General features: G+C 41.5%; 1 protein-coding gene across 1 annotated transcript; it reads left to right on the top strand.

Moving 5' to 3' along the window:
• Positions 1-18041, top strand: CA7 (carbonic anhydrase 7). The gene is made up of 7 exons (XM_070760409.1): positions 1-68; positions 5437-5634; positions 9210-9328; positions 10823-10918; positions 13498-13560; positions 14880-15035; positions 17634-18041. Exons 1-7 carry the CDS (start codon positions 29-31, stop codon positions 17754-17756), a joined length of 795 nt encoding a protein of 264 aa, XP_070616510.1. The 5' UTR covers positions 1-28; the 3' UTR covers positions 17757-18041.
• Positions 18042-23872: the final 5831 nt, after the last annotated feature.

The following is a 23872-nucleotide window of genomic DNA, read 5'->3' as shown; positions in this document are numbered from 1 at the left end:
AGCAAGGAAGACAGAAGCAACCCACATAATGACAGATCATAACTGCTGGGGATACAGCCAGAAAGATGGTAGGTGATTTGCGCAACCTTCTTTTCTCTCTCTCTCTCTCTCTCTCTCTCTCTCCCTCCCTCCCTCCCTCCCTCCCTCCCTCCCTCCCTCCCTCCCTCCCTCCCTCTCTTTCTCTCTTTCTGCATCTCATATTTTCTTCCTCCCACTCAATATAGTTATTATTGAATTGCTTGACATTATGCCTACATCCCAATCAGAGATGGGATTCAGCCGATTCGGACCGATTCGGACGAACCTATAGTAGCGACCTGCGAGTGGCTACCCAGAGACAACCCTGTCCTATATTGCTGTGTTTTTTGACGCCGCATACATGCGCCGATAGTGCGCACGAACAAATTGCCGTATTTGACACAGTGTGCATGTGTGTGCCCGCAAGTGATGACATTTTTGATTCGACCAAACCGCTTGGTAAAATTATGTGAAGCCGATCCCTGATCCCAATCCCATGAAACGTCAGGCAATATTTATTTGTTTATTTATTTGATTTATATGCTGCCCCTCTCCGGGGACTCTCGGTGGCTTATAGCATACAAAGAACAATACAACATACCTAAATCCAATACTGAAAGCTTAACTAACTAATCTTAACTAAACTAATACGCAACAGGGAATGAAAGGGTTAACTTTTAAGCAGCTTTTACATTATTGTTGGGTCAAAATATTATCCAATTTGTAATTTTTTGGGTAACGTCTTGGGCACGTTTGGAGTTCTTGCTCATGTTTTATTAGGAAATAAATGTTCCAAGGCTGTAGTCCCTCTGAATACTTTTGCTGAAATGGGGTCCTTTTCTATCGGCTTCTCCAAATACGGAAAGCCATTCAAAAGATGCTTGGAAGCATTGCTGATTGTACATTATTCTGTATGCAAAGCAAACCAGGGGGGAGAAAGCCGATAGAATATGGATGTTCGAATGCTGATGAAGGAATAGGTTGCATTTTTTAAAATAAGGCATCGTAGACAAATGCTCCCCAAGCGGTTTGATCCGGAAGAGTAGTGACTTACCTTACCATTAAGAGTGACTCAGTGATGGGCTCCTACGGGTACGGTCAGGTACGCAGAACCTTAAAAAAAAATTGTTTTTTTCCCTTTTTCCCCCTTCTAAGCTCTGGGTTTGTTTTTCCTATCACAGTAAATGAGCTTGAATATGTATAATTTTAGAAGAGTTGTGCGTGTGTACATACATATGCTGCAACGTCCTACCGGTCAATGACTACTTCAGCTTCAACCGCAACAACACAAGAGCACGCAACAGATTCAAACTTAATACGAACCGCTCCAAACTTGACTGTAAAAAAAATATGATTTCAACAATCGAGTTATCGAAGCGTGGAACTCATTACCGGACTCAATAGTGTCAACCCCTAACCCCCAACATTTCTCCCTTAGACTATCCACGATTGACCTCTCCAAGTTCCTAAGAGGCCAGTAAGGGGCGTACATAAGTGCACTGGTATGCCTTTCGTCCCCTGTCCAATTGTCTTTCCTTTCTCTCACTTATCATATATATTTTCTTCCTTTCAGATGTCCTCTCCTCTAAGTTCACTTTTACCCTTATATATGTTTATTTTTCTTCCTGTGTATTTGTGTATTGGACAAAATGAATGAATGAATAAATAAATAAATAAATACACATACAGTTTATATAGTAGATAATGTATATTTTTTGTGCCTGTGTGTAATATGTATGTACATATATGGCGTATATATATAGAATTAAATAGTATATTTTGGATGTTTAGTAAGGCTTTGCTGGCAGGCCTGGAGCCCATGAATTAATAACCATCATGCCCATATTGTATGAATGTTGCTTATGCATGCTGATTGTTTAGTTAGTGTGGGTTTTAATTTGGTTGTTATAGTTAGAATTGTACATTTAATTTCTTTTAATTGTTCTTTTATTTTTATATTGTTGTAAGTCACCCTGAGTCCTTTGGGATTGGGCGGCATAGAAGTCGAATTAATAAATAAATAATAAATAATAAATAAATAAATAAATAAAAAGTAAATAGATAGGGAAATTGTATCTCTTTGAGGCAAGAAGAGACCAAGCACCCTAACCCTAACTCAAACTGTTGATGTGAGTGATGTCAAGTTGGCCATCTTTAAGGTAGTCACATGACCTTTAAGACACCTCCTGGTCACATGATTGTCAAGCCACTCCCACCTGATCACATGGCTGACAAGCCACACCCACAAAATAAGCCATGCCCACAGTGTGGTAGTAAAAAATTTTTGCAGCCCTTCATTGGAGTGACTACATACCCTTAGATTTAAGAATGCAACTACTTCAGACAACAGATGGTAGGAGATGGGAAGAGGATGTTGAGTGAATTGTTGCAGTTGTTAAATTAGTAACACAGTTGTTAAGGGAATCTGGCTTCCACCATTGAGTTTGATTGTCAGAAGGTCCCAAAAAGTTATCAGACAGCCCTGGGACACTGCAACCGCCATAAATATAGACCGCTTCTCAGGCATCAATATTTTATAATGTTTTTAGTTAATTTAATTAATTTAGTTAATTATTTATATTAATTGGATCCGATTATAAATTGTATATTGTTTTATGGACATACTGTAAGCCGCCCTGAGTCCACGGAGAATGGCAGCATACAAATCCAATCAATCAATCAATCGATAAAATCTGAATATAAATCAGTGACTTTAGGGATGCTGCAATGGTCGTAAATGTGAAAAATGTCATAAGTCACCTTTTCCCATTGTAACTTCGAACACTGTACCCTCTAAGCCGCGCGCACACACCCCAAAACACCCCCCGCGTACCCTTTTCCCTTTAAATTATTAATTTCTTTTAATAAAAAAGAAGGGATTTTTTTCCTTATTTATTTATTTATTTGTTTGTTTGTTTGTTTGTTTGTTTACCTACTTAATTACTTACTTACTTACTTACTTACTTACTTACTTACTTACTTACTTATTTATTTTGGACTGCTGCTCAGACACTATACTTTTCCACTCACACCGAAAATAAGTTAGAGGGAACATTGAATTCGAACGGTCACTAAACAAACTATTGTAAGTCGAGGACTATCTCTACTGAAACTCCTCCCAAGCCAGCCAAAAAGATTCTACTTAACATACTAGTTGTTTTAACAGTGAGCATATTACCTTGTTGAATAGCACCAGTAATGGGTTGCTACGCGGTACTCACCACACTGCATACGTGGGTGCACGCATATAATATATATTGTGCATATGCAGGATGTGAAATCTTGTGAAAGGGCATGCACAAGATAGAGATTTTGGCAATTTTGGTTGATTTTTTTGCTTCTGTGCATGCGTGGTAGCAACTAAATCGCCGAAATCTCACACTGCCATGCGTCCTCTCGAGCGATTTTACTTCCTGCGCATGCACAGAAGCCAGAGCTTGCTCAGATGCGCACACGTGGCCAGAGATCGCCCGAAGCTGCGTGTGCATTTCACAGGTAGCGGTGGTAAGTAGGAACCCCCGCCTAATTTTAGATTTATGTCTCCGCCCAAAGAGATTGCTCTCAACTTTATCAGATGTAATCCCGAGTAGCTTTATGGTTTGCACTCTGAACAAGCAGAAGTCCTACCGTGCCTTAAAAGTAGCTGCTGTTTATCATCATCTGGCTGCAGCTGATCTCCATAAATCTCTCTTATCTCCTGTCCCAATTCCAAATCTTTTCGCAGGAAATGCCAGGAGTTGCAGCTATAAATAATAATAATAATAATAATAATAATAATAATAATAATAATAATAACAACAACAACAACAATAATAATAACAATAATATTATTTATTTATTTATTTATTAATCAAATTTGTATGCCACCCCTCTCCGCAGACTCGGGGCGGCTAACAAGAGTAATAAAACAATATAAACAAATCTAATATTTAAGTTAATTTTAAAAAGAAACCCCAATTTAAGAGACCAATCATACATACAGACATACCATGCATAAATTTTTTATAAGCCTAGCAGAAGGGAATATCTCAATTCTCCCATGCCTGACGACAGAGGTGGGTTTTAAGGAGCTTACGAAAGGCAAGGAGGGTGGGGGCAACTCTGATATCTGGGGGGAGTTGGTTCCAGAGGGCCGGGGCCGCCACAGAGAAGGCTCTTCCCCTGGGTCCCGCCAAACAGCATTGTTTAGTCGACGGGACCCGGAGAAGGCCAACTCTGTGGGACCTAACTGGTCGCTGGGATTCGTGCGGCAGAAGGCGGTCCCGGAGGTATTCTGGTCCGATGCCATGAAGGGCTTTATAGGTCATAACCAACACTTTGAATTGTGACCGGAAACCGATCGGCAACCAATGCAGACTGCGGAGTGTTGGTGTGACATGGGCATATTTAGGAAAGCCCATGATAGCTCTCGCAGCTGCATTCTGCACGAGCTGGAGTTTCCGAACAGTTTTCTTAACAACAACAACAACAACAACAACAACAACAACAACAACAACAGAGTTGGAAGGGACCTTAGAGGTCTTCTATTTCAACCCTCTGCCTAGACAGGAAACCCTACATCACTTCAGACAAATGGTTATCCAACATCTTCTTTAAAACCTCCAGTGTTGGAGCATTCACAATTTCTCGAGGCAGGCTGTTCCACTGATAAATTGTTCTAACTGTCAGGAAATTTTTCCTTAGTTCTAAGTTGCTTCTGTCCTTGATTACTTTCCACCCATTGCTTCTGTTCTACCGTGAGATGCTTTGGAAAATAGCTTGACTCCTTCCTCTTTGTGGCAACCCCTGAGATACTGGAACACTATCCTGTCTCCCCTGGTCCTTCTTTTCATTCAACTAGCCATGCCTAGATCCTGCAACGGTCCTTCATATGTTTTAGCCTCCAGTCCCCTGATCATCTTCTCTGCACTCTTTCTATAGTCTTAACATCCTTTTTGCATCATGGTGACCAAAACTGAATGAGTCTTCCAAGTGTGGCCTTACTAAGGCCTTATAAAGTGGTATTAACATTTTGCATGATCTTGATTCTATCCCTCTGTTAATGCAGCCTAGAACTGTGTTGGCTTTTTTGGCAGCTGCTCTACACATCTGGCTCATATTTAAATGGTTCTCCACTAGGACTCCAAGGTCCCTCTCACAGTTATTACTGTGTTGAGCAAGGTACCACATACACTATACTTACACATTTTGGTTTTCTGGCCTAAATGTAGAACCTTACTTTTTTTCACCATTGAATTTCATTTTGTAAGCTAAGAATCCTACTTCTGGACTTGCAATGTTTTGCTAACGTGATCTCCTCAACCAAAGAGTTCTCTGCTAATGCAGTCAACTTTAAATGACTAGATCTTTAAAAATGTAGGGGAACACGTTCCATGATTTTGAAAGACATTTTTAGCTGTTCTTCCTTTCTTCCCAAAGGACCTTCACTATGGTATAAGTCTTATCCCATTGCCCAAGGCAGCCGTCAATCTCCCATTGATATCATCTCCACGCAAGCTATCTATGACCCTAGTTTGAAGCCTCTCAATATTTCCTATGAATCAGATTCATCTCTTGATATCTCCAACAATGGACATTCGGTCATGGTGGATTTCAAGGATATAGATGACAAATCAGGTGAGCAGAGTTTATTGATTTTTAAACACACACACTCTAGCGTTCTACACACAATGTACCATATTTTTCAGAGTATAAGATACATCTTAGTTTTTTGGGAGGAAAATAGGAAAAATAATCTGTTTACCAGATATTCATCTGGCTAGCATCCTTAGTCTGGTCAGCTTCAGCACATTATTTTATCCCCTGGTTAGGGCTTTAAAAAAACTTATTCTGAGAGAGTAACAATGAAAGAGCTTGCAAGCCAGTAAAAGCTTGCAAGCCACCTGGTTACGACTGGAAAGAAACATTTGGAGCAAGTTAGAGCAATGAATAAAACCTCGCAAAGACTTAGGGCTTGGAAAACATTCTTCACAACGAATAACAATGAAAGAACCTGCAAGGAAAGAGCTGGGAACATCATTAGAATGCGGCCGCGAGAGCTATCGTGGGGCTTCCTAGATTCGCCCACTTTCCACAACACTCCGTGGCCTGCACTGGCTGCTGATCAGTTTCTGGTCACAATTCAAAGTGTTGGTAATGACCTTTAAAGCCCTACGTGGCATTGGACCAGAATACTCCGGAACTGCCTTCTACCGCACGAATCCCAGCGGCCGATAAGGTCCCACAGAGTCGGCCTTCTCTGGGTCCCGTCGATTAAACAATGTCATTTGGCGGGCCCCAGGGGAAGAGCCTTCTCTGTGGCGGCCCCGGCCCTCTGGAATCAACTCCCCCCCGGAGATTAGAACGGCCCCTACCCTCCTTATCTTTCGCAAGTTACTTACCTATATCGCCAGGCATGGGGGAACTAAGACATCTCCCCCAGGCTTATTATATTTCACGTTTGGTGTGTATGTGCTGTATGGTTTTTAATTGTTGGGGTTTTTATATATTTTATTATTAGATTTGTCCCATTGTTATACTGTTTTTTATTGCTGTTGTGAGCCGCCCCGAGTCTTCGGAGAGGGGCGGCATACAAATCTAATAAATAATTAGCATCTGGTTAGGGCTGGAAAGAAACATCCGGAGCAATTAGAGCAATAAAAAAACCCCTGCAAAGACTTAGGGCTTAGAGAACTTTCTTCCCAAAGAGTAACAATGAAAGAACCTGCAAGATAAGAGCCGGGAAGATCGTTAACATCTAGTTGGGGCTGGGGGAAAAAGCTTCGGGAAAACAAACAACTACGTTCAGAACATAAGACGCACCTGAATTTTCAGCCTCTTTTAGGGAAGAAAAGGTGCATGTTATACTCTGAAAAATATGGTAATCTATGATCACCATAAAATGAACCTAAGAAACAGTTATGGCTCCAAGATTAATTGGAATTCCAGCAATCATTCAGAAATGTAGTTCCAACTTTAGGGCCATTCAGGTGGAACTGATACGCAGAATTGGAAAGATTCTCAAGCCTCTTGAGAATGAGCTAATACATCAAAAGCCTATTTTGCAAGTGGGAAAAAAACTGCAAATCTCAGCACTAAACATTAAGACTTGGTGCCCTTGAAGGCAATAATGTGGATGACTTTGCACAGATTTCGGCCAGTGCATTCCAGCCCCAACAATTTAAATAATTTTGAACTTTGGAATTGGACATTCAGGAAATGGGGGCTTCTGGGGATTGACCCTGGGTTTTATCTCCTTTGCTTACACAGAAAATGGAATCATTGCAACATTAATGGTCGTGGTGTGATGCTAGACAATTGTTACATACTCAATAAACTCTGGTGAAGCAAAGTGGCTTTATTTATTCATTCATTCATTCATTCATTCATTCATTCATTCATTTATTAAATTTGTATGCCGCCCTTCTCTGCAGACTCGGGGTGGCTCACAACAGCAACAGAAAACAATATATAATACACATTCAATAATTAGAAAGCTAAAAACCCATAATTTAAAAAACATGTGCACAACATACCATACATAAACAGTATAGGCCTGGGGAAGATATTTCAGTTCCCCCATGCCTGACGACAGAGGTGGGTTTTAAGGAGTTTGCGGAAGGCAAGGAGAGTGGGGGCAGTTCTAATCTCAGGGGGAGCTGGTTCCAGAGGGTCAGGGCCACCACAGAGAAGGCTCTTCCCCTGGGACCCGCCAAATGACATTGTTTAGTCGACGGGACCCAGAGAAGGCCAACTCTGTGGGACCTAACCGGTCGCTGGGATTCGTGTAGCAGAAGGCGGTCCCGGAGATATTCTGGTCCGATGCCATGAAGGGCTTTATAGGTCAAGACCAACACTTTGAATTGTGACCAGAAATTGATCGGCAACCAATGCAGACTGTGGAGTGTTGGTGTGACATGGGCATATTTGGAAAAGCCCTTGATTGCTCTCGCAGCTGCATTCTGCACGATCTGAAGTTTCCGAACACTTTTCAAAGGTAGCCCCACGTAGAGAGCGTTACAGTAGTCGAACCTCGAGGTGATGAGGGCATGACTGACTGTGAGTAGTGAGTCCCGATCCAGATAGGGCCGCAACTGGTGCACCAGGCGAACCTGGGCAAACGCCCCCCTCGCCACAGCTGAAAGGTGGTTCTCTAATGTGAGCTGTGGATCGAGGAGGACGCCCAATTTGATACGTGAACCAGTCAAGGAAATTTTGGAGCTTAAGACAGAGAGATATTTCTCTCCAAATGTTTCTTTCCAGATACTAATGAAGTTCCCAGCTCTTACTGGCTTGCAAGCTCTTTCATTGTTACTCTCTCTGAATAAAGTTTTTTTAAAGCCCTAACCAGGGGATAAAATAATGTACTGAAGGTGACCAGACTAAGGATACTAGCCAGATGAATACCTGGTAAGCAGATTCTTTTCCCTATTTTCCTCCCCTAAAACGACGACGCGTCTTATATTCCAGTGAATCTTATACTCCGAAAATATGGTATATGTTTACATACTGTATGTTTATATGTTGTTGTTTTTTTCTTTTCTTTTCTTTTTTGTATTTTTCCTTTTCCCTTTCATGTTTCCCTTTTTGGTTTCAATGTATATAATTGATAAAGAATATTTGTTTTAAAAAAAGAAGATGGGAAGAAAGGAATACACGATTGCCCTATCTGGATCGGGAGTCACTGCTCACAGTCACTCATGCCCTCATCACCTCGAGGCTTGACTACTGTAATACTCTCTACATGGGGCTACCTTTGAAGAATGTTGGCCTTCTCCGGGTCCCGTCGACTAAACAATGTCGTCTGGCGGGGTACCCAGGGGAAGAGCCTTCTCTGTGGTGGCTCCGACCCTCTGGAACCAGCTCCCCCCAGAGATTAGGATTGCCCCCACCCTCCTTGCCTTTTGGAAACTCCTTAAAACCCACCTCTGCCCTCAGGCATGGGGAAATTGAAACATTTTCCCCTTGCCCATGTAGTTTCTGTGTATGATTCGACTGTGTGTTTGTTTTTTATATATTGGGGTTCTTTTGGATTTTTAAAATTAAAACTGTAATTTAGATTGCTAAATATTAGATTTGTATTGTTTACCATTGTTGTGAGCCGCCCCGAGTCTACGGAAAGGTGCGGCATATAAATCCAATAAATCTAATCTAATCTAATCTACTGCTCTAATGCAACTTCTATCAATTCCTGCTTTCCTTTTGGGTTCCAGCTATGAGTGGAGGCCCCTTGGAAAATCCTTATAGACTGAAACAATTCCATTTTCATTGGGGGACAAGCCAGAAATCTGGATCTGAACATACCATCAATGGGAAATCATTTCCTTGCGAGGTGAGTTATTTATCAACGTTGACACAGCAAAGCTGTGCTCAAAACAAAGCATAAAGGAGATGGAGCATCCGTGGACCTTTCAGATTAGCCAAAAATTGCTGAATGGTCTCCAGATTTTTAAAAGCAACGCTTTATGCTTGGTATAAATATGCAATCACCTAAAAATAAAATTACAGTATTGTAATAGTTCTATCTAAAAGGGGACCTATAAGCTTGTTCTTTATCATATATTGTTTAGCAAAAATGTGAAAAACAGCAAGTGGCCAATTAAAAATGTTAATTTCACACAAATAAAATTTCACATGACACATTAGGCTTGGTTTAACCATGGTTTACTGACTATTGGCTGGGTTCACACATGCATCTTCATAAACTATGGTTTGGAAATAATTTGGATTCACTCAACATAGTAAGCCACGTATGTTTTTCCTATTGCAGTAAATGAGGTTGAATGTGTATAATTTTAGAAGAGCTGTGCATGCGTGTGTGTGTACAAACACATACAGTTAATATAGTAGATAATGTATGCCTTTGTGCCTGTGTGTAATATGAATGGCATATATACATAGAATTAAATAGTATATTTTGGATGTTCAGTAATAGTAAATAGATAGGGAAATACATAAGGGGCGTACATAAGCGAACTAAAGTGCGTTCCGTCCTCTGTCCTATAGTCGCTCCTATATCTCATATTTCTTCTCTACTATATCCTCTATAACCTTCATTGTGTATTATTGTGTATTGGATAAAATAAAATAAAATAAAATAAAATAAAATAAAATAAAATAAAATAAAATAAAATAAAATAAAATAAAATAAAATAAAATAAAATAAAATAAAATAAAATAAAATAAAAATGTATCTCTTTGAGGCGAGGAGAGGCCAGGCACCCTAATCCTAACCCAAACCCTTGACCTGAGTGATGTCAAGTTGGCTACTTTTAAGCCAGTCACATGGTCTTTAAGCCACCCCCCCAATCACATGATCATCAAGCCACTCCTACCTGGCCATATGACCAGCAAGCCACACCCACAAAATAAGCCACATCCACAGCATGGTAGTAAAATTTTTTGCAGCCCTTCACTGAGTACTGCATGTATACGTGTTACGTCCCTGAGCAAACCGACAGTAGAAGAATCTAGAACCCACCCCTGATATCTAGAGCAGTGTATCTCAGCCCTGGTGACTTTAAGACATGTGGACAACTCCCAGGATTCCCCAACCACCATGATTAAAGGATTGGCTGGTTGGGGAATTGTGAGTTGGCTGTTCTAGATACTTTTCTAAAGTTGGAGTTTTCCTAGCATCTTCCCCTGACTTACCTGGTAAAAATACAACTATCTGCCAATGTTGTTGGACCTTCCAAAAATTCAACTTTCTTTTTTGGGACAAAGCAATGCATTGAGCTCACCTGTTGACGTGGTCAGGGATAGGAAAAGTAAGACCTTGTCTGTTTATGTTTCGGATAACGCCGTTGTCTGTTCTCCTCCCAAGCTCCATTTAGTTCACTGGAATGCCAAGAAATACACAACGTTTGGAGAAGCTGTAGCTGCCCCAGATGGCCTTGCTGTGATTGGGGTTTTCTTAGAGGTGAGACCCTCAGCATCCTCTATGTCAGTGATTTTCAACCTTTTTTGAGCCACGGCACATTTTTTACATTTACAAAACCCTGGGGCACATTGAGGGGGGCGGGGCGGCTAAAAAAAGTTTGGACAATTTTTTTTTCTCTCTTCCTCCCTTTCGCTCTATTTCTCTCTCCCTCCTTCTTTCTCTCCCTTCTTTTTTTCTCTCTCTCTCCATCCCTCTTTCTTTCTCTCTTCCTTCCTTCCTCTCTTTTTTGCTCTCTTTCTCCCTCCCTCCCTCCCTCCCTCTATGTCTTTCTCTCTCCCACCTTCCCTCCCGCTCTTTCTCTCTCTCTCTTTCTTTTTTTCTCTCTCTTGCTCTCTCTCTCTTGCTCTCTCCCTTGCTTTCTTTCTCTCTCTTGTTCTCTTTCTCTCTCTCTCTTTCTTTCTTTCTCTCTCTCTCTTTCTCTCTCTTTCTTTCTTTCTTTCTCTCTTGTTTTCTTTTTCTCTCTTTCTTTCTTTCTCTCTCTCATTTTCTTTCTCTCTCTCTCTCTTGCTTTCTCTCTCTCTCGTTTTCTTTCTCTCTCTGAGCTTCGCGGCACACCTGACCATGTCTCACGGCACACTAGTGTGCCGCGGCACACTGGTTGAAAAACACTGCTCTATGTGTTATATGCTTATCAACCCATCAACCCATGCTGCACAGCAAGTATGTCCAACCCTTGGCAACTTGTGGACCAACTCCCAAAATTCTGGAATTGAAGTCCATGGAATTTAAAGTTGCCAAGGTTGGACACCCCAGATATACAGCGTTTGAGGTCACACCTTTCCTTGGCCATCATGTGATTGTTACACACACACACACCGCCCAATATGTTAAGTCACGTCAGTCTTTCTGCTTTGAAAATCCTGGCTTATAGAAACATAGAAGATTGACGGCAGAAAAAGACCTCATGGTCCATCTAGTCTGCCCTTATACTATTTCCTGTATTTTATCTTAGGATGGATCTATGTTTATCCCAGGCATGGAAGTTTGTTCCAAGCATCTACGACTCTTTCAGTGAAATAATATTTTCTCATGTTAGAAACATAGAAGACTGACGGCAGAAAAAGACCTCATGGTCCATCTCGTCTGCCCTTATACTATTTCCTGTATTTTATCTTAGGATGTATCTATGTTTATCCCAGGCATGGAAGTTTGTTCCAAGCATCTACGACTCTTTCAGTGAAATAATATTTTCTCATGTTAGAAACATAGAAGATTGACGGCAGAAAAAGATCTCATGGTCCATCTAGTCTGCCCTTATACTATTTCCTGTATTTTATCTTAGGATGGATCTATGTTTATCCCAGGCATGGAAGTTTGTTCCAAGCATCTACGACTCTTTCAGTGAAATAATATTTTCTCATGTTAGAAACATAGAAGACTGACGGCAGAAAAAGACCTCATGGTCCATCTCGTCTGCCCTTATACTATTTCCTGTATTTTATCTTAGGATGGATCTATGTTTATCCCAGGCATGGAAGTTTGTTCCAAGCATCTACGACTCTTTCAGTGAAATAATATTTTCTCATGTTAGAAACATAGAAGACTGACGGCAGAAAAAGACCTCATGGTCCATCTCGTCTGCCCTTATACTATTTCCTGTATTTTATCTTACAGTGGATCTATGTTTATCCCAGGCATGTTTACATTCAGTTACTGTGGATTTATCAACCACGTCTGCTGGAAGTTTTTTCCAAGCATCTACTACTCTTTCAGTAAAATAATATTTTCCCACGTTGCTTCTGATCTTTCCCCCAACTAACCTCAGATTGTGCCCCCTTGTTCTTGGGTTCACTTTCCTATTAAAAACACTTCCCTCCTGAACCTTATTTAACCCTTTAACATATTTAAATGTTTCGATCATGTCCCCCCTTTCCCTTCGGTCCTCCAGACTATACAGATTGAGTTCATGAAGTCTTTCCTGATACGTTTTATGCTTAAGACCTTCCACCATTCTTGTAGCCCATCTTTGGACCTGTTCAATTTTATCCCTATCTATTTGTAGGTGAGGTCTCTAGAACTGAACACAGTATTATTCCAAATGTGATCTCACCAGCGCTCTATACAGTGGGATCACAATCTCCCTCTTCCTGCTTGTTATACCTCTAGCTATGCAGCCAAGCATTTTACTAGCTTTGCAAAATTTTGCTCTGGTGATTTGATTCAAAGTTCATTCAACTGAATCTTCAAATCTCCCGAATTCTGGTCAATAATTCAATTCCAATTGCATTAAGTAAAAAAAAAAACTTTGTGCACTCTCTTCAGTAAACCATCATGAAGCACACAGCTGTCTGGGTCCACCAGTGGCCTGTGCCATTTTTAGGCACACTGCCCTAAGAACGTAACTCCAGGCACAGGGAAAAGAAAAAGGAAGGTGTGATCTTGACTCCTCTTCCCATTTATTGTAACCACTTTTTAGTGTTTCTTAAAAAACCTGAACAGTTTCAAGAATAGTGGGTAGAGCAGAAGTCAACAAGCCACAGACCGAAGAAATTATTAACTTACTCTGTATTATAATTGCCTCTCATATTGTACCTTCTCTGGCCCTTTTCAACATTTAGGTTGGAGACGAACATACTACTATGAACCGATTGACGGATGCCTTCTATATGGTGAAATTTAAAGTAAGTTTTCAAAGTAGATTCCTCTTGAATTATATGGATGTGAATGTTGACATTAGTTCTTATTGGGTTTTTCTCTGTTATGTTCACCCTGTTTTTATGGAAATTTTGAGTCATTGGTTAGATCAGTGTTTCCCAACCTTGGCCACTTGAAGATATCTGGACTTCAACTCCCAGAATTCCCCAGCCAGCATTCGCTGGCTCGGGAATTCTGGGAGTTGGTCCAAATATCTTCAAGTGGCCACGTTTGGGAAACACTGGGTTAGATAATAATTAATAATAATAATAACAACAACAACGATAAAAACAATATTATACTGGCACAAATCTAATATTAAAAAACCCTAAAAACCCTATCATAATTAAAAACCAAACAGCACATACATACCAAACATAAATTATAATAAGCCTGGGGGAAATGTGTCTCAAATCCCCCATGCCTGGCGGTATAGGTGGGTCTTAAGTAATTTACGGAAGACAAGGAGGGTGGGAGCAGTTCTAATCTCCGGGGGGAGTTGATTCCAGAGGGCTGGGGCCACCACAGAGAAGGCTCTTCCCCTGAGGCCCGCCATACGACATTGTTTAGTCGACGGTAACTGGAGAAGGCCAACTCTGTGGAACCTTATTGGCCACTGGGATTTGTGCGGTAGCAGGCGGTTTCGGAGGTACTCTGGTCCAATGCCATGTAGGGCTTTAAAGAGATTCCAGACAATCTGTTTCTTTCAAGGCGCCCTGTGGACAAACTCCATTCACTTTCTCAACAGTGGTTGGAATCAAAATGGAACTTCGGGTGGCGGGCAGGTGTGTGCACGTCGATGTGAGATTTGGCTTCTTACATGCCCCCAAAGCCAACTCTTGTGTGAGGACACACACACAAGCGAGATTTCAGAGATTTTCGCTGATATTTTTGCTTCTGCGCATGCTCAGAAGCAAAAAATCAGCAAAAATTGCCGAAATCTCACTCGCGCGAGAATCCTCATTCAAGATTTGGCTTTGGATGCATGCGCAGGAGCCAAATCCCGTGCAGGGGCACACACGCCCACTGGGGGCGCATAGCTGCACATGTATCCCCAATTTTATTGCCTCTATAGAATGGCCTGCACCAGGAGCAGCCCATCACTGCCTAAACCCCATCGAATTCAGGCTTGACACTATGAGAATGTCCAGCCACTGTGTCCTTTGGGGGCCTGGTTTTCTTTTTACCGCTCACTCTTCCAAACATACAGTAATTGATTTCTCTAGTTGAGTTGTCTCTTTAATTTTATTTTATTTTTAAATATCCAAATGACAAATGTTCTCCTTCCTGTTGAAATCTCTGCTAGGGAACAAAAGCCGAATTCAGATCTTTCAACCCAAGCACTCTGCTTCCTCCGGGCAAAAAATACTGGACTTACGCTGGATCTTTGACAACGCCCCCTCTCCATGAGAGCGTAACCTGGATAGTATTGAAGGAAGCTATCCAAATATCAGAGAAACAGGTAAATCTTGCGGGTGAGTGATGAGAATGTAGTTGTCCGATGTTTAATGGAAAATATTCTTCCCGATAGTTATCAGGAGAAAATGCTGTACAGTGGTACCTTTGTTTAGGAACTTAATTCGTTCCATGACCAGGTTCTTAAGTAGAAAAGTTTGTAAGAAGAAGCAATTTTTCCCATAGGAATCAATGTAAAAGCAAATAATGCATGCGATTGAGGAAACCATAGGGAGGATGGAGGCGCTGTTTCCTCCCAGGAGATTCCTAGAGAGGCCCCACGGAGGCTTCTCCCCACCTTTTCCAGCCCTGTTTCCTCCCAGGAGATTCCTAGAGAAGCCCCACAGAGGCTTCTCCCCACATTTTCCGGCCCTGTTTCCTCCCATGAGATTCCTAGAGAGGCCCTACAGAGGCTTCTCCCCGCCTTTTCCGGCCCTGTTTCCTCCCATGAGATTCCTAGAGAGGCCCCACGGAGGCTTCTCCCTGCCTTTTCCGGTTACAGTTTCGGAGGCTCAGGTTTGTAAGTGGAAAATGGTTCTTGAGAAGAGGCAAAAAAAATCTTGAACACCCGGTTCTTATCTAGAAAAGTTCATAAGTAGAGGTGTTTGTAGGTAGAGGTACCACTGTATTTGGAAAAAAACCCCACCAGTTATTCTCCTGGAAATGCACTTTCAGCAACCAAGCTGCAGAAGTTTTACGTATCCTATCCAGATAAATGGATTTTTTTCCCTCCATGATTTTAAACCTAGTATTGTTTTAAATTAAAAGAAAAAGGCCGACTCTGTGCATCCTTATCAGTGTTCCCTCTAATTTATTTGGGGGGGGGGCGGAAAAGTATAGTGTCTGAGTGGCAGTCCCTTCGGGACTGGGCGGCACAAAAATAATAAACAAACAAACAAACAAACAAATAAAAAACCCACCCTATTTTGCCTCAGAGAATTTCAAAATAAAATACTGTACTGTGTGTCTATAACAGTGAGCTCATAATAGGGCAACTCTATCAATATCAAAATGCCACTTAAATAGTTGAGCTAGTTTCAAACTAGATTTTGATTTTCTTTCTCTTTTCCTTACTCCCATTCTTTTTCTTTCTCTTTTCCTCCCTCTCTTTTTTCTATCTGTTTCTCTCTCTTCCTCTCTTCCTCTCTCTCTGCTTCCCTCTCACTCTTTCCCTCTCGGCTTCTGGGCAGGTTTGGAAAACTCTGAGTTGATGATGATTTTTAAGTGAGGGATTGCTCACTGCTCAGCTTAGAGGGAACTATGACCCTTATGGGTCACAGCGAGGTATGAGGCAGGAGGCAGTCCCGTAAATAGTCTGGCCCTGAGCCATTTAGGGCTTTGAAGATGATAACCAACACCTTGAATTGCGTTCGAAGGCCGACTGGCAACCAATGCAGCTCGCATAGAGATGGAGTAACACGGGCATACCTGACTATACCCGTTATTGCACGCTGTTGCATCTGTGCTGTTTCATCTGTGCTAGTCTGCTTCTTGCCTACTGAAGCCTACTCCATAGTATCCCACCTCAGTGATGGGCTGCCAAAATTTTTACTGCCACACTGTGGGCGTGGCTTATTTTGTGGGTGTGGCTTAAAGGTCATGTGACTGGGTGGGAGTGGCTTACCGACCAAGATAAGTTTTCAAATAGGTGCTTGGACTCCTTTTCAGTTGATTAAGTCACATTATTTGAAGAGCCACAAAAAGGACAAATGACAGCATTATTTGTTGAGGAGCACAGTCACATTTTAAGGTTTTGTAATGAGCCCACAATGTTCAGTATGATAACAGATTAGGCAAGTAGCTCAATTTGCTTTAGTTGCTATAAAAGTTCAGTTCTAGATAACATTTAAAACGATTCAAGTGTTTATGGGTAAAAACATACTATTTAATTATTTCCTATTTTAAAAGTAATTAAGGAACATACTAAGGTACTAGAGAAGGAAGGACAATAAAAAAATCTATTAAATATTCAATAAATAGTGCAGGAATTTACTATCCCCAATGCATCCCACCCCATGGGGACAGCAGCTCATTACTGCCCCTCCCCAAACACTAGGTGAAATAGCCTAGTTATGAGTATGACTGGATGAACAGAACAGACTAAAAAATGATGAAAGTGCTCGTTTTTCATTAGTGTGATTTACTAATTAACAATTATCTTACTTTCCTCAGTGTACAAATATATATGTAATTTCTAGAACCGTTACGTTTATAGTCAGGGCTGTTCAGATGAGAATACGTTTTATAGAACATATTGGGGTGGCATGCAAAGGAGATGAATTCACTTAAGAATATTTTATACCAGTATCTTACGTTTGTTTAATATAATCCTTTGCATGAGTTATATTCTCATGTTTTACTACTCAGTTTTAGCATATTATACTGCATTTTAACTTGTTTATCCAAATTCCCTTTATTTTATCCAATTTTATTGTATTTTAACCAGTCACAGTTTTATGACGACCGATGATTGATCACTGTTTTTGTTTTGATATGGTCGATTGTCTAATCAAATAAAGTTGATTGTTGTTGTTGTGTGATTTACTAGTTAGCATTGTTACAGATTGTGTTTCTAGCTGTAACGCCGTCTTGTGTGTGTTCACAGATGGAGAAATTCAGAAGTCTTCTTTTTACGATGGAAGAAGATGAAAAAATCCCAATGGTGAATAATTTTCGGCCCCCTCAGCCTCTTAAGGGAAGGGTCGTTCGCGCATCCTTCAAGGTATAAAAGGAACAGAAAAAGAACATAAAGAGAGTTTCTAAAATCAGCGGACTTAAGACTTGGTTTTCATCCAAGGCTGTAAAATCCAAGATGGCTACAGGACATCTACTGACTTTGACACGATATTATTTCAAGATATCTTGAAAAGCATCCCTACCTCCACAAAAGAGGCTTTTAAGAATCTGAACCTTCCTTCCTTCCTTCCTTCCTTCCTTCCTTCCTTCCTTCCTTCTTTTCTTCCTTCCTTCCTTTCCTCCTTCCTTCCTTCCTTCCTTCCTTCTTTTCTTCCTTCCTTCCTTCTTTTCTTCCTCCTTCCTTCCTTCCTTCTTTTCTTCCTTCTTTTTTCCTTCCTTTTCTTCCTTCCTTCCTTCCTTCTTTTCGCCCTCCCTCCCTCCTCCCTCCCTTCTTTTCTTCCTTCCTTCCTTCCTTCTTTTCTTCCTTCCTTCCTTCTTTTCTTCCTTCCTTCCTCTCTTCTTTTCTTCCTTCCTTCCTTCTTTTCGCCCTCCCTCCCTCCTCCCTCCCTTCCTTCTTTTCTTCCTCCCTCCCTCCTTCCTTCTTTTCTTCCTTCCTTCCTCCTTCCTTCCTTCTTTTCTTCCTTCCTCCTTCCTTCCTTCCTTCTTTTCTTCCTTCCTTCTTTTCTTCCTTCCTTCCTTCCTTCCTATTCTTTTTTTTCTTCATCTGAATTATTGAAAAATGCAAGTGGTCTCCCAGCTTGTCTGTGATGTTCCTTGGATTATGGAAGGACCAGCATTTTAGAGAACTGAAATCATTTTAGGTTCACATTACCTGTCACCCTGATAATTGGATCATTTAGGAAACCAGAATGAAAAGTCCTTCAATGTTTCTACCTGAAAATTAATGGGCGTTAAAGGGCAATATATTTTTCACAGCCGTCAGTATTAGCCGTCCTCCGATGTGCTTTTATAGCCGCAAAACCTAAAATAAGCAATAGAAATTTGTGCTTGACTAAAGCCGTCAATACGTCAAAGCTTTGCCCGAACTTCATTGCCCTTCATGCTACATTTTTTCTGCTTCAGACAATATTTTTTTGAAGATGTTTGCCAAAGATAGAGAACCATAGTCCTTCCAAAATGCTGCTTGCCTAAAACACCCACTTGGTCCTAGGGGAGAGCAAGTAAAATGCTTGGCTGCATAGCTAGAGATATAACAAGCAGGAAGAGGGAGATTGTGATCCCCTTATACAGAGCGCTGGTGAGACCACATTTGGAATACTGTGTTCAGTTCTGGAGACCTCACCTACAAAAAGATATTGACAAAATTGAATGGGTCCAAAGACGGGCTACAAGAATGGTGGAAGGTCTTAAGCATAAAACGTATCAGGAAAGACTTCATGAACTCAATCTGTATAGTCTGGAGGACAGAAGGAAAAGGGGGGGACATGATCAAAACATTTAAATATTTTAAAGGGTTAAATAAGGTTCAGGAGGGAAGTGTTTTTAATAGGAAAGTGAACACAAGAACAAGGGGACACAATCTGAGGTTAGTTGGGGGAAAGATCAGAAGCAACGTGAGAAAATATTATTTTACTGAAAGAGTAGTAGATCCTTGGAACAAACTTCCAGCAGACGTGGTTGGTAAATCCACAGTAACTGAATTCAAACATGCCTGGGATAAACATATATCCATCCTTAGATAAAATGCAGGAAATAGTATAAGGGCAGACTAGATGGACCATGAGGTATTTTTCTGCCATCAATCTTCTATGTTTCTATGTACAGTAATACCTCGTCTTACAAACTTAATTGGTTCCGGAAGGTGGTTCGTAAGGCAAAAAGTTCGGAAGACGAAACAATGTTTCCCATAGGAAACAATGTAAAAGTGATTAATGCGTGCAAGGGGGGGAAAAAATCACAAAATGGCGCTCCGCTGGGTGCTGCCGCCCGGCTGTCACCTTTTAAAACAGCCGGGGAAGTTTGGCAAAAGTCCGGGTTCGGGTTCTGGAGGCCGCTGAGAAGCGCCCGGCTGTTTCAGAAGGCTATAGCCGGGCGCCGCTGCCTGGCAGAGTGCCGTTTTTGCAATCGGCAGCAGCGTTTTCGGCCGATCTGGAGGCTGAAACAGAGGTGGGGAATCCCAATAAAGAATTCCATGGGTGGAGCTTTGACGTCACGAAGACGTCCTTCCTGGAGGCCACGTTTGTTGAATAAGCTTCAAAATGCCGAGTTTACACATTTCACTGAGCCCCAAACAAACAAATCGAACTACTCATGACGGTTCTTCAAAACTTACACAAGGACCTGTTTTCCCTCTTTAATGTAATGCTCGTTACTTGGTCAAAGCCTTTCAAAACAGTACACCTCATCCATCATTAAATAGCTGAGTTCTAGAGACCACAAGTGGCAGTTCAGACTCACACTGGACCTTGAATACCCCATTTGTTCAGGTCATCTGCTACGATTTGCAGTTTCCGAACACTCTTCAAAGGTAGCCCCATGTAGAGAGCACTGCAGTAGTTGAACCTTGGGGTGATAAGGGCATGGGTGACATATTGCAAAATCTCCATTCCCTCTGGGACCAGCCAGAGGTGGCATTTGCCGGTTCTACTCAAAATTTATGCTACCGGTTCTACAGAACCTGCTGGATTTCACCCCTGGTCCTCCCTATCTATATTTCCCGGTAAACTGCATGGGAAAATCCCATTGGCGGGTTAGGGTTAGGTCTCCATGAATTTGGAGAGCAAAGTCGACATCGCCAATGGGTTCCTAACACATAGGAATGACTAGGAGGGTTTTTCTATATTGTGATTAATATTATCCGTAGTAGTAGTAGTAGTAGTAGTAGTAGTAGTAGTAGTAGTAGTAGTAGTAGCAGTAGCTGGGCTTTTGTAATGATTGAGATTGAATCAGAGGTGCCTTGACCTCTTGAAGATCCTTTTCCAAGTGTGGTCAAAAATCCCCACTGTAGACCTACTCACTCTTTACTACAGACCTTTCAAGAGCAAGTAGGGCTTTTTAAACCAACCAAATGGTTCTCCAGAGATTTATAGTCGATCAGCTTTTTAACCGATCATAACTGAAGGTATACATGGCAATGAAGGGCTGCAAAAAATTTTACTACCACACTGGGTTATTTTACTACCATACTGGGTTATTTTTACTACCACAGTGGGTTATTTTGTGGGTGTGGCTTGCTTGCCATGTGACCAGGCAGGAGTGTCTTGATGATCATGTGACTAGGGAGTGGCTTAAAGGTCATGTGACAGGCTTAAAGGTGGCCAACTTGACATCACTCACATCAAGGGTTAGGGGTTAGGGTGCCTGGCCTCTCCTTGCTTCAAAGAGATACAATTTCCCTATCTATTTACTATTACAGAACATGCAAAATATACTATTTAGTTCTATGCATATATGCCATATGTGTACATACATATTACACACAGGCACACAAAAATATACATTATTTACTATATAAACTGTATGTGTATGTATATGCATGCACACACAGCCCTTCTAAAATTATATACAACCTCATTTACTGCAATAGGAAAAACATACCCAGAGCCCAGAAGGGAAAAAAAAAGGGGGGGGGGAATCAATTTTTTTCTACTGGTTCTGCGTATCTGACCGTACCCATCGGACCCCTTAACTAATCCACAGGGTGTCTTTCAACATCTTTGGAAAACTTTGGAAAACATTTTTTTAAAAAAGATAGATGCATTTTGTCGTTTGGCATTTCCCCTAAACATAAATCAGGAAATACAGTACACCGAATGGGAGCCAAAAATTACCTACTCACTGACATTTGTAACAATCCAGAGGAGTAGCTCAAGTCCTTGACTTAAGATGGAAGAAAACCCCAACCTGTAAACGTGACAAATGTCAACCTGGGTTTTTTTCCATTCTGCACCATCAACATCCTCGTTCCTTCTATCCACTATTTTTTTTTAAAGCAAAAAAATCTGGTTTAGAGCCTCCACGAAATCCTACCTAAATGCTCCCTCCTGACCTTCAAAGGCGAGAGAATTTATCCATGGATTAGTTTTACGGCCCTATTGAAAATCCCTTTCAAGACGTAGCCTTTGCCTGGGTAATTTGCAAGGAGCAGGACTTTTTTGCAGCCAGCTTTTGCAGGGCGAAGTAAGCAAGTTTGCTTGCGTGGGGAAGTAAGCTTTGCGTGTCCCGCTTCTCCGTCCCGTGCAACGTCGGGAATCCCCCGGAAAGCCGGCTGGCACCAAGCAGCGAGCCGAGCCTTCGCCCGAGGGAGCCCGGCTTTGATCGCAGGCCATCCGAGGACAAGCGAGGCCGGCAGAAGGCGGGACCGTCTCCAGGCGGGGCTCCGCCTTGGGCAGCTTTTCCATTTCTCCAACCCCAAAAGACCCAGGCGCGGGAGCCCGCGAGTTGACACGCAACTTTGGAGAAGGTGGGGACTTGCACGCAAGGGGAATTTCCCGTGTTTGCAGGCGCTGCGGTCTTGGTTTGTTTCTTTGTTTTTAACTGGGTGGGTGGGTGGAGAACGGAGGTCTGATGGCTGGGCGTGGGGTTGGGGTTGAGCCGGAGGGCAAACCGATTTTAAAGTGGAGTAAGAGTAGAGCAGTGTTTCCCAACCTTGGCAACTTGAAGGTATAAGCAGACTATCAATCCTAGGTGGAAGAAAGCTTAGAACTACGACGCCTAAAACACGATCTAAGTATTGCCCACAAAATCATATGCTGCAATGTCCTGCCTGTCAATGACTACTTCAGCTTCAACCGCAACAACACAAGAGCACGCAACAAATTCAAACTTAATATTAATCACTCCAAGCTTGACTGTAAAAAATATGACTTTAGCAATCGAGTTGTCGAAGCGTGGAACTCATTACTGGACTCAGTAGTGTCAACCCCTAACCCCCAACATTTCTCCCTTAGACTATCCATGATTGACCTCTCCAGGTTCCTAAGAGGTCAGTAAGGGGCGTGCATAAGTGCACCAGTGTGCCTTTCGTCCCCTGTCCAATTGTCTTTCCTTATCTCATATCTCATATATCTTTTCTTCCTTCATATATCTTCTCCTCTATTTTTATATCTTCTCTTTATATATACTTCATGTCTATTCTCTTCAATATGTATTGTGTATTGGACAAAATAAATAAATAAAAATAAATAAATATTTGGACTTCAACTCCCAGAATTCCCCAGCCAGTGGATGCTGGCTGGGGAATTCTGGGAGTTGAAGTCCAAATACCTTCAAGTTGCCAAGGTTGGGAAACACTGGAGTAGAGTGTAGAGTGAGTAGAATAGAATAGAACAGAATAGAATTTTTTATTGGCCAAGTGTGATAGGAAACACAAGGAATTTGTCTTTGGTGTAGATGCTCTCAGCCTACATAAAAGAAAATATAGATTTGTCAAGAATCATGGGGTACAACACTTAATGATTGTCACAGGGGTCAAATAGGCAATGAAGAAACAATCAATATGAATAAAAATCTCAGGATACAAGCAACAAGTTACAGTCATACAGTCCTAAGTGGGAGGAAAAGGATGATAGGAATGATGAGAAAAACTAGTAGTACTGTAATAGCAGTGCAGATTTAGTAAAAAGTCTGACAGTGTTAAGGAAATTATTTGTTTAGCAGAGTGATGGCCTTCAGGAAGAAACTGTTCTTGTGTCTAGTTGTCTTGGTGTGCAGTGCTCCGATGTTTTGAGGGTAGGAGTTGAAACAGTTTGTGTCCAGGATGCGAGGGGTCAGTAAATATCTTCACCGCCCTGTTTTTGACTCTTGCAGTATACAGGTCCTCAATGGAAGGCAGGTTGGCAGCAATTGCTTTTTCTGCAGTTCTGATTCTCCTCTGAAGTCTGTGTCGGTCTTGTTGGGTTGCAGAACCGAATCAGACAGTTCTAGAGGTGCAGATGACAGACTCAATTATTCCTCTGTATATTATTATTATTATTATTATTATTATTATTATTATTATTATTATTTAGTTATTATTACTAATTGTTATTTTGTTGTTTTCTTCTTTTCTTCTCCTTCCTTCCTCTTCTTCCTTCTCCTTCCTCTTCCTCTTATTACAGTATTATTAATAATGTTGTTTTCTTTCTTCTTCTTTTCTCCTTCCTCCTCCTCCTCCTCCTCCTCCTCATTATTATTCCAGGCTCGGTAAGGAAACGCTGGCTAAATCAG

This window comes from Erythrolamprus reginae, chromosome 9 (genome assembly GCF_031021105.1).
Source record: "Erythrolamprus reginae isolate rEryReg1 chromosome 9, rEryReg1.hap1, whole genome shotgun sequence".
Lineage (NCBI taxonomy): Eukaryota > Metazoa > Chordata > Lepidosauria > Squamata > Dipsadidae > Erythrolamprus > Erythrolamprus reginae.
Note: the sequence above shows the minus strand (reverse complement) of the source record. Positions and strands in the feature narration are given on the sequence as shown.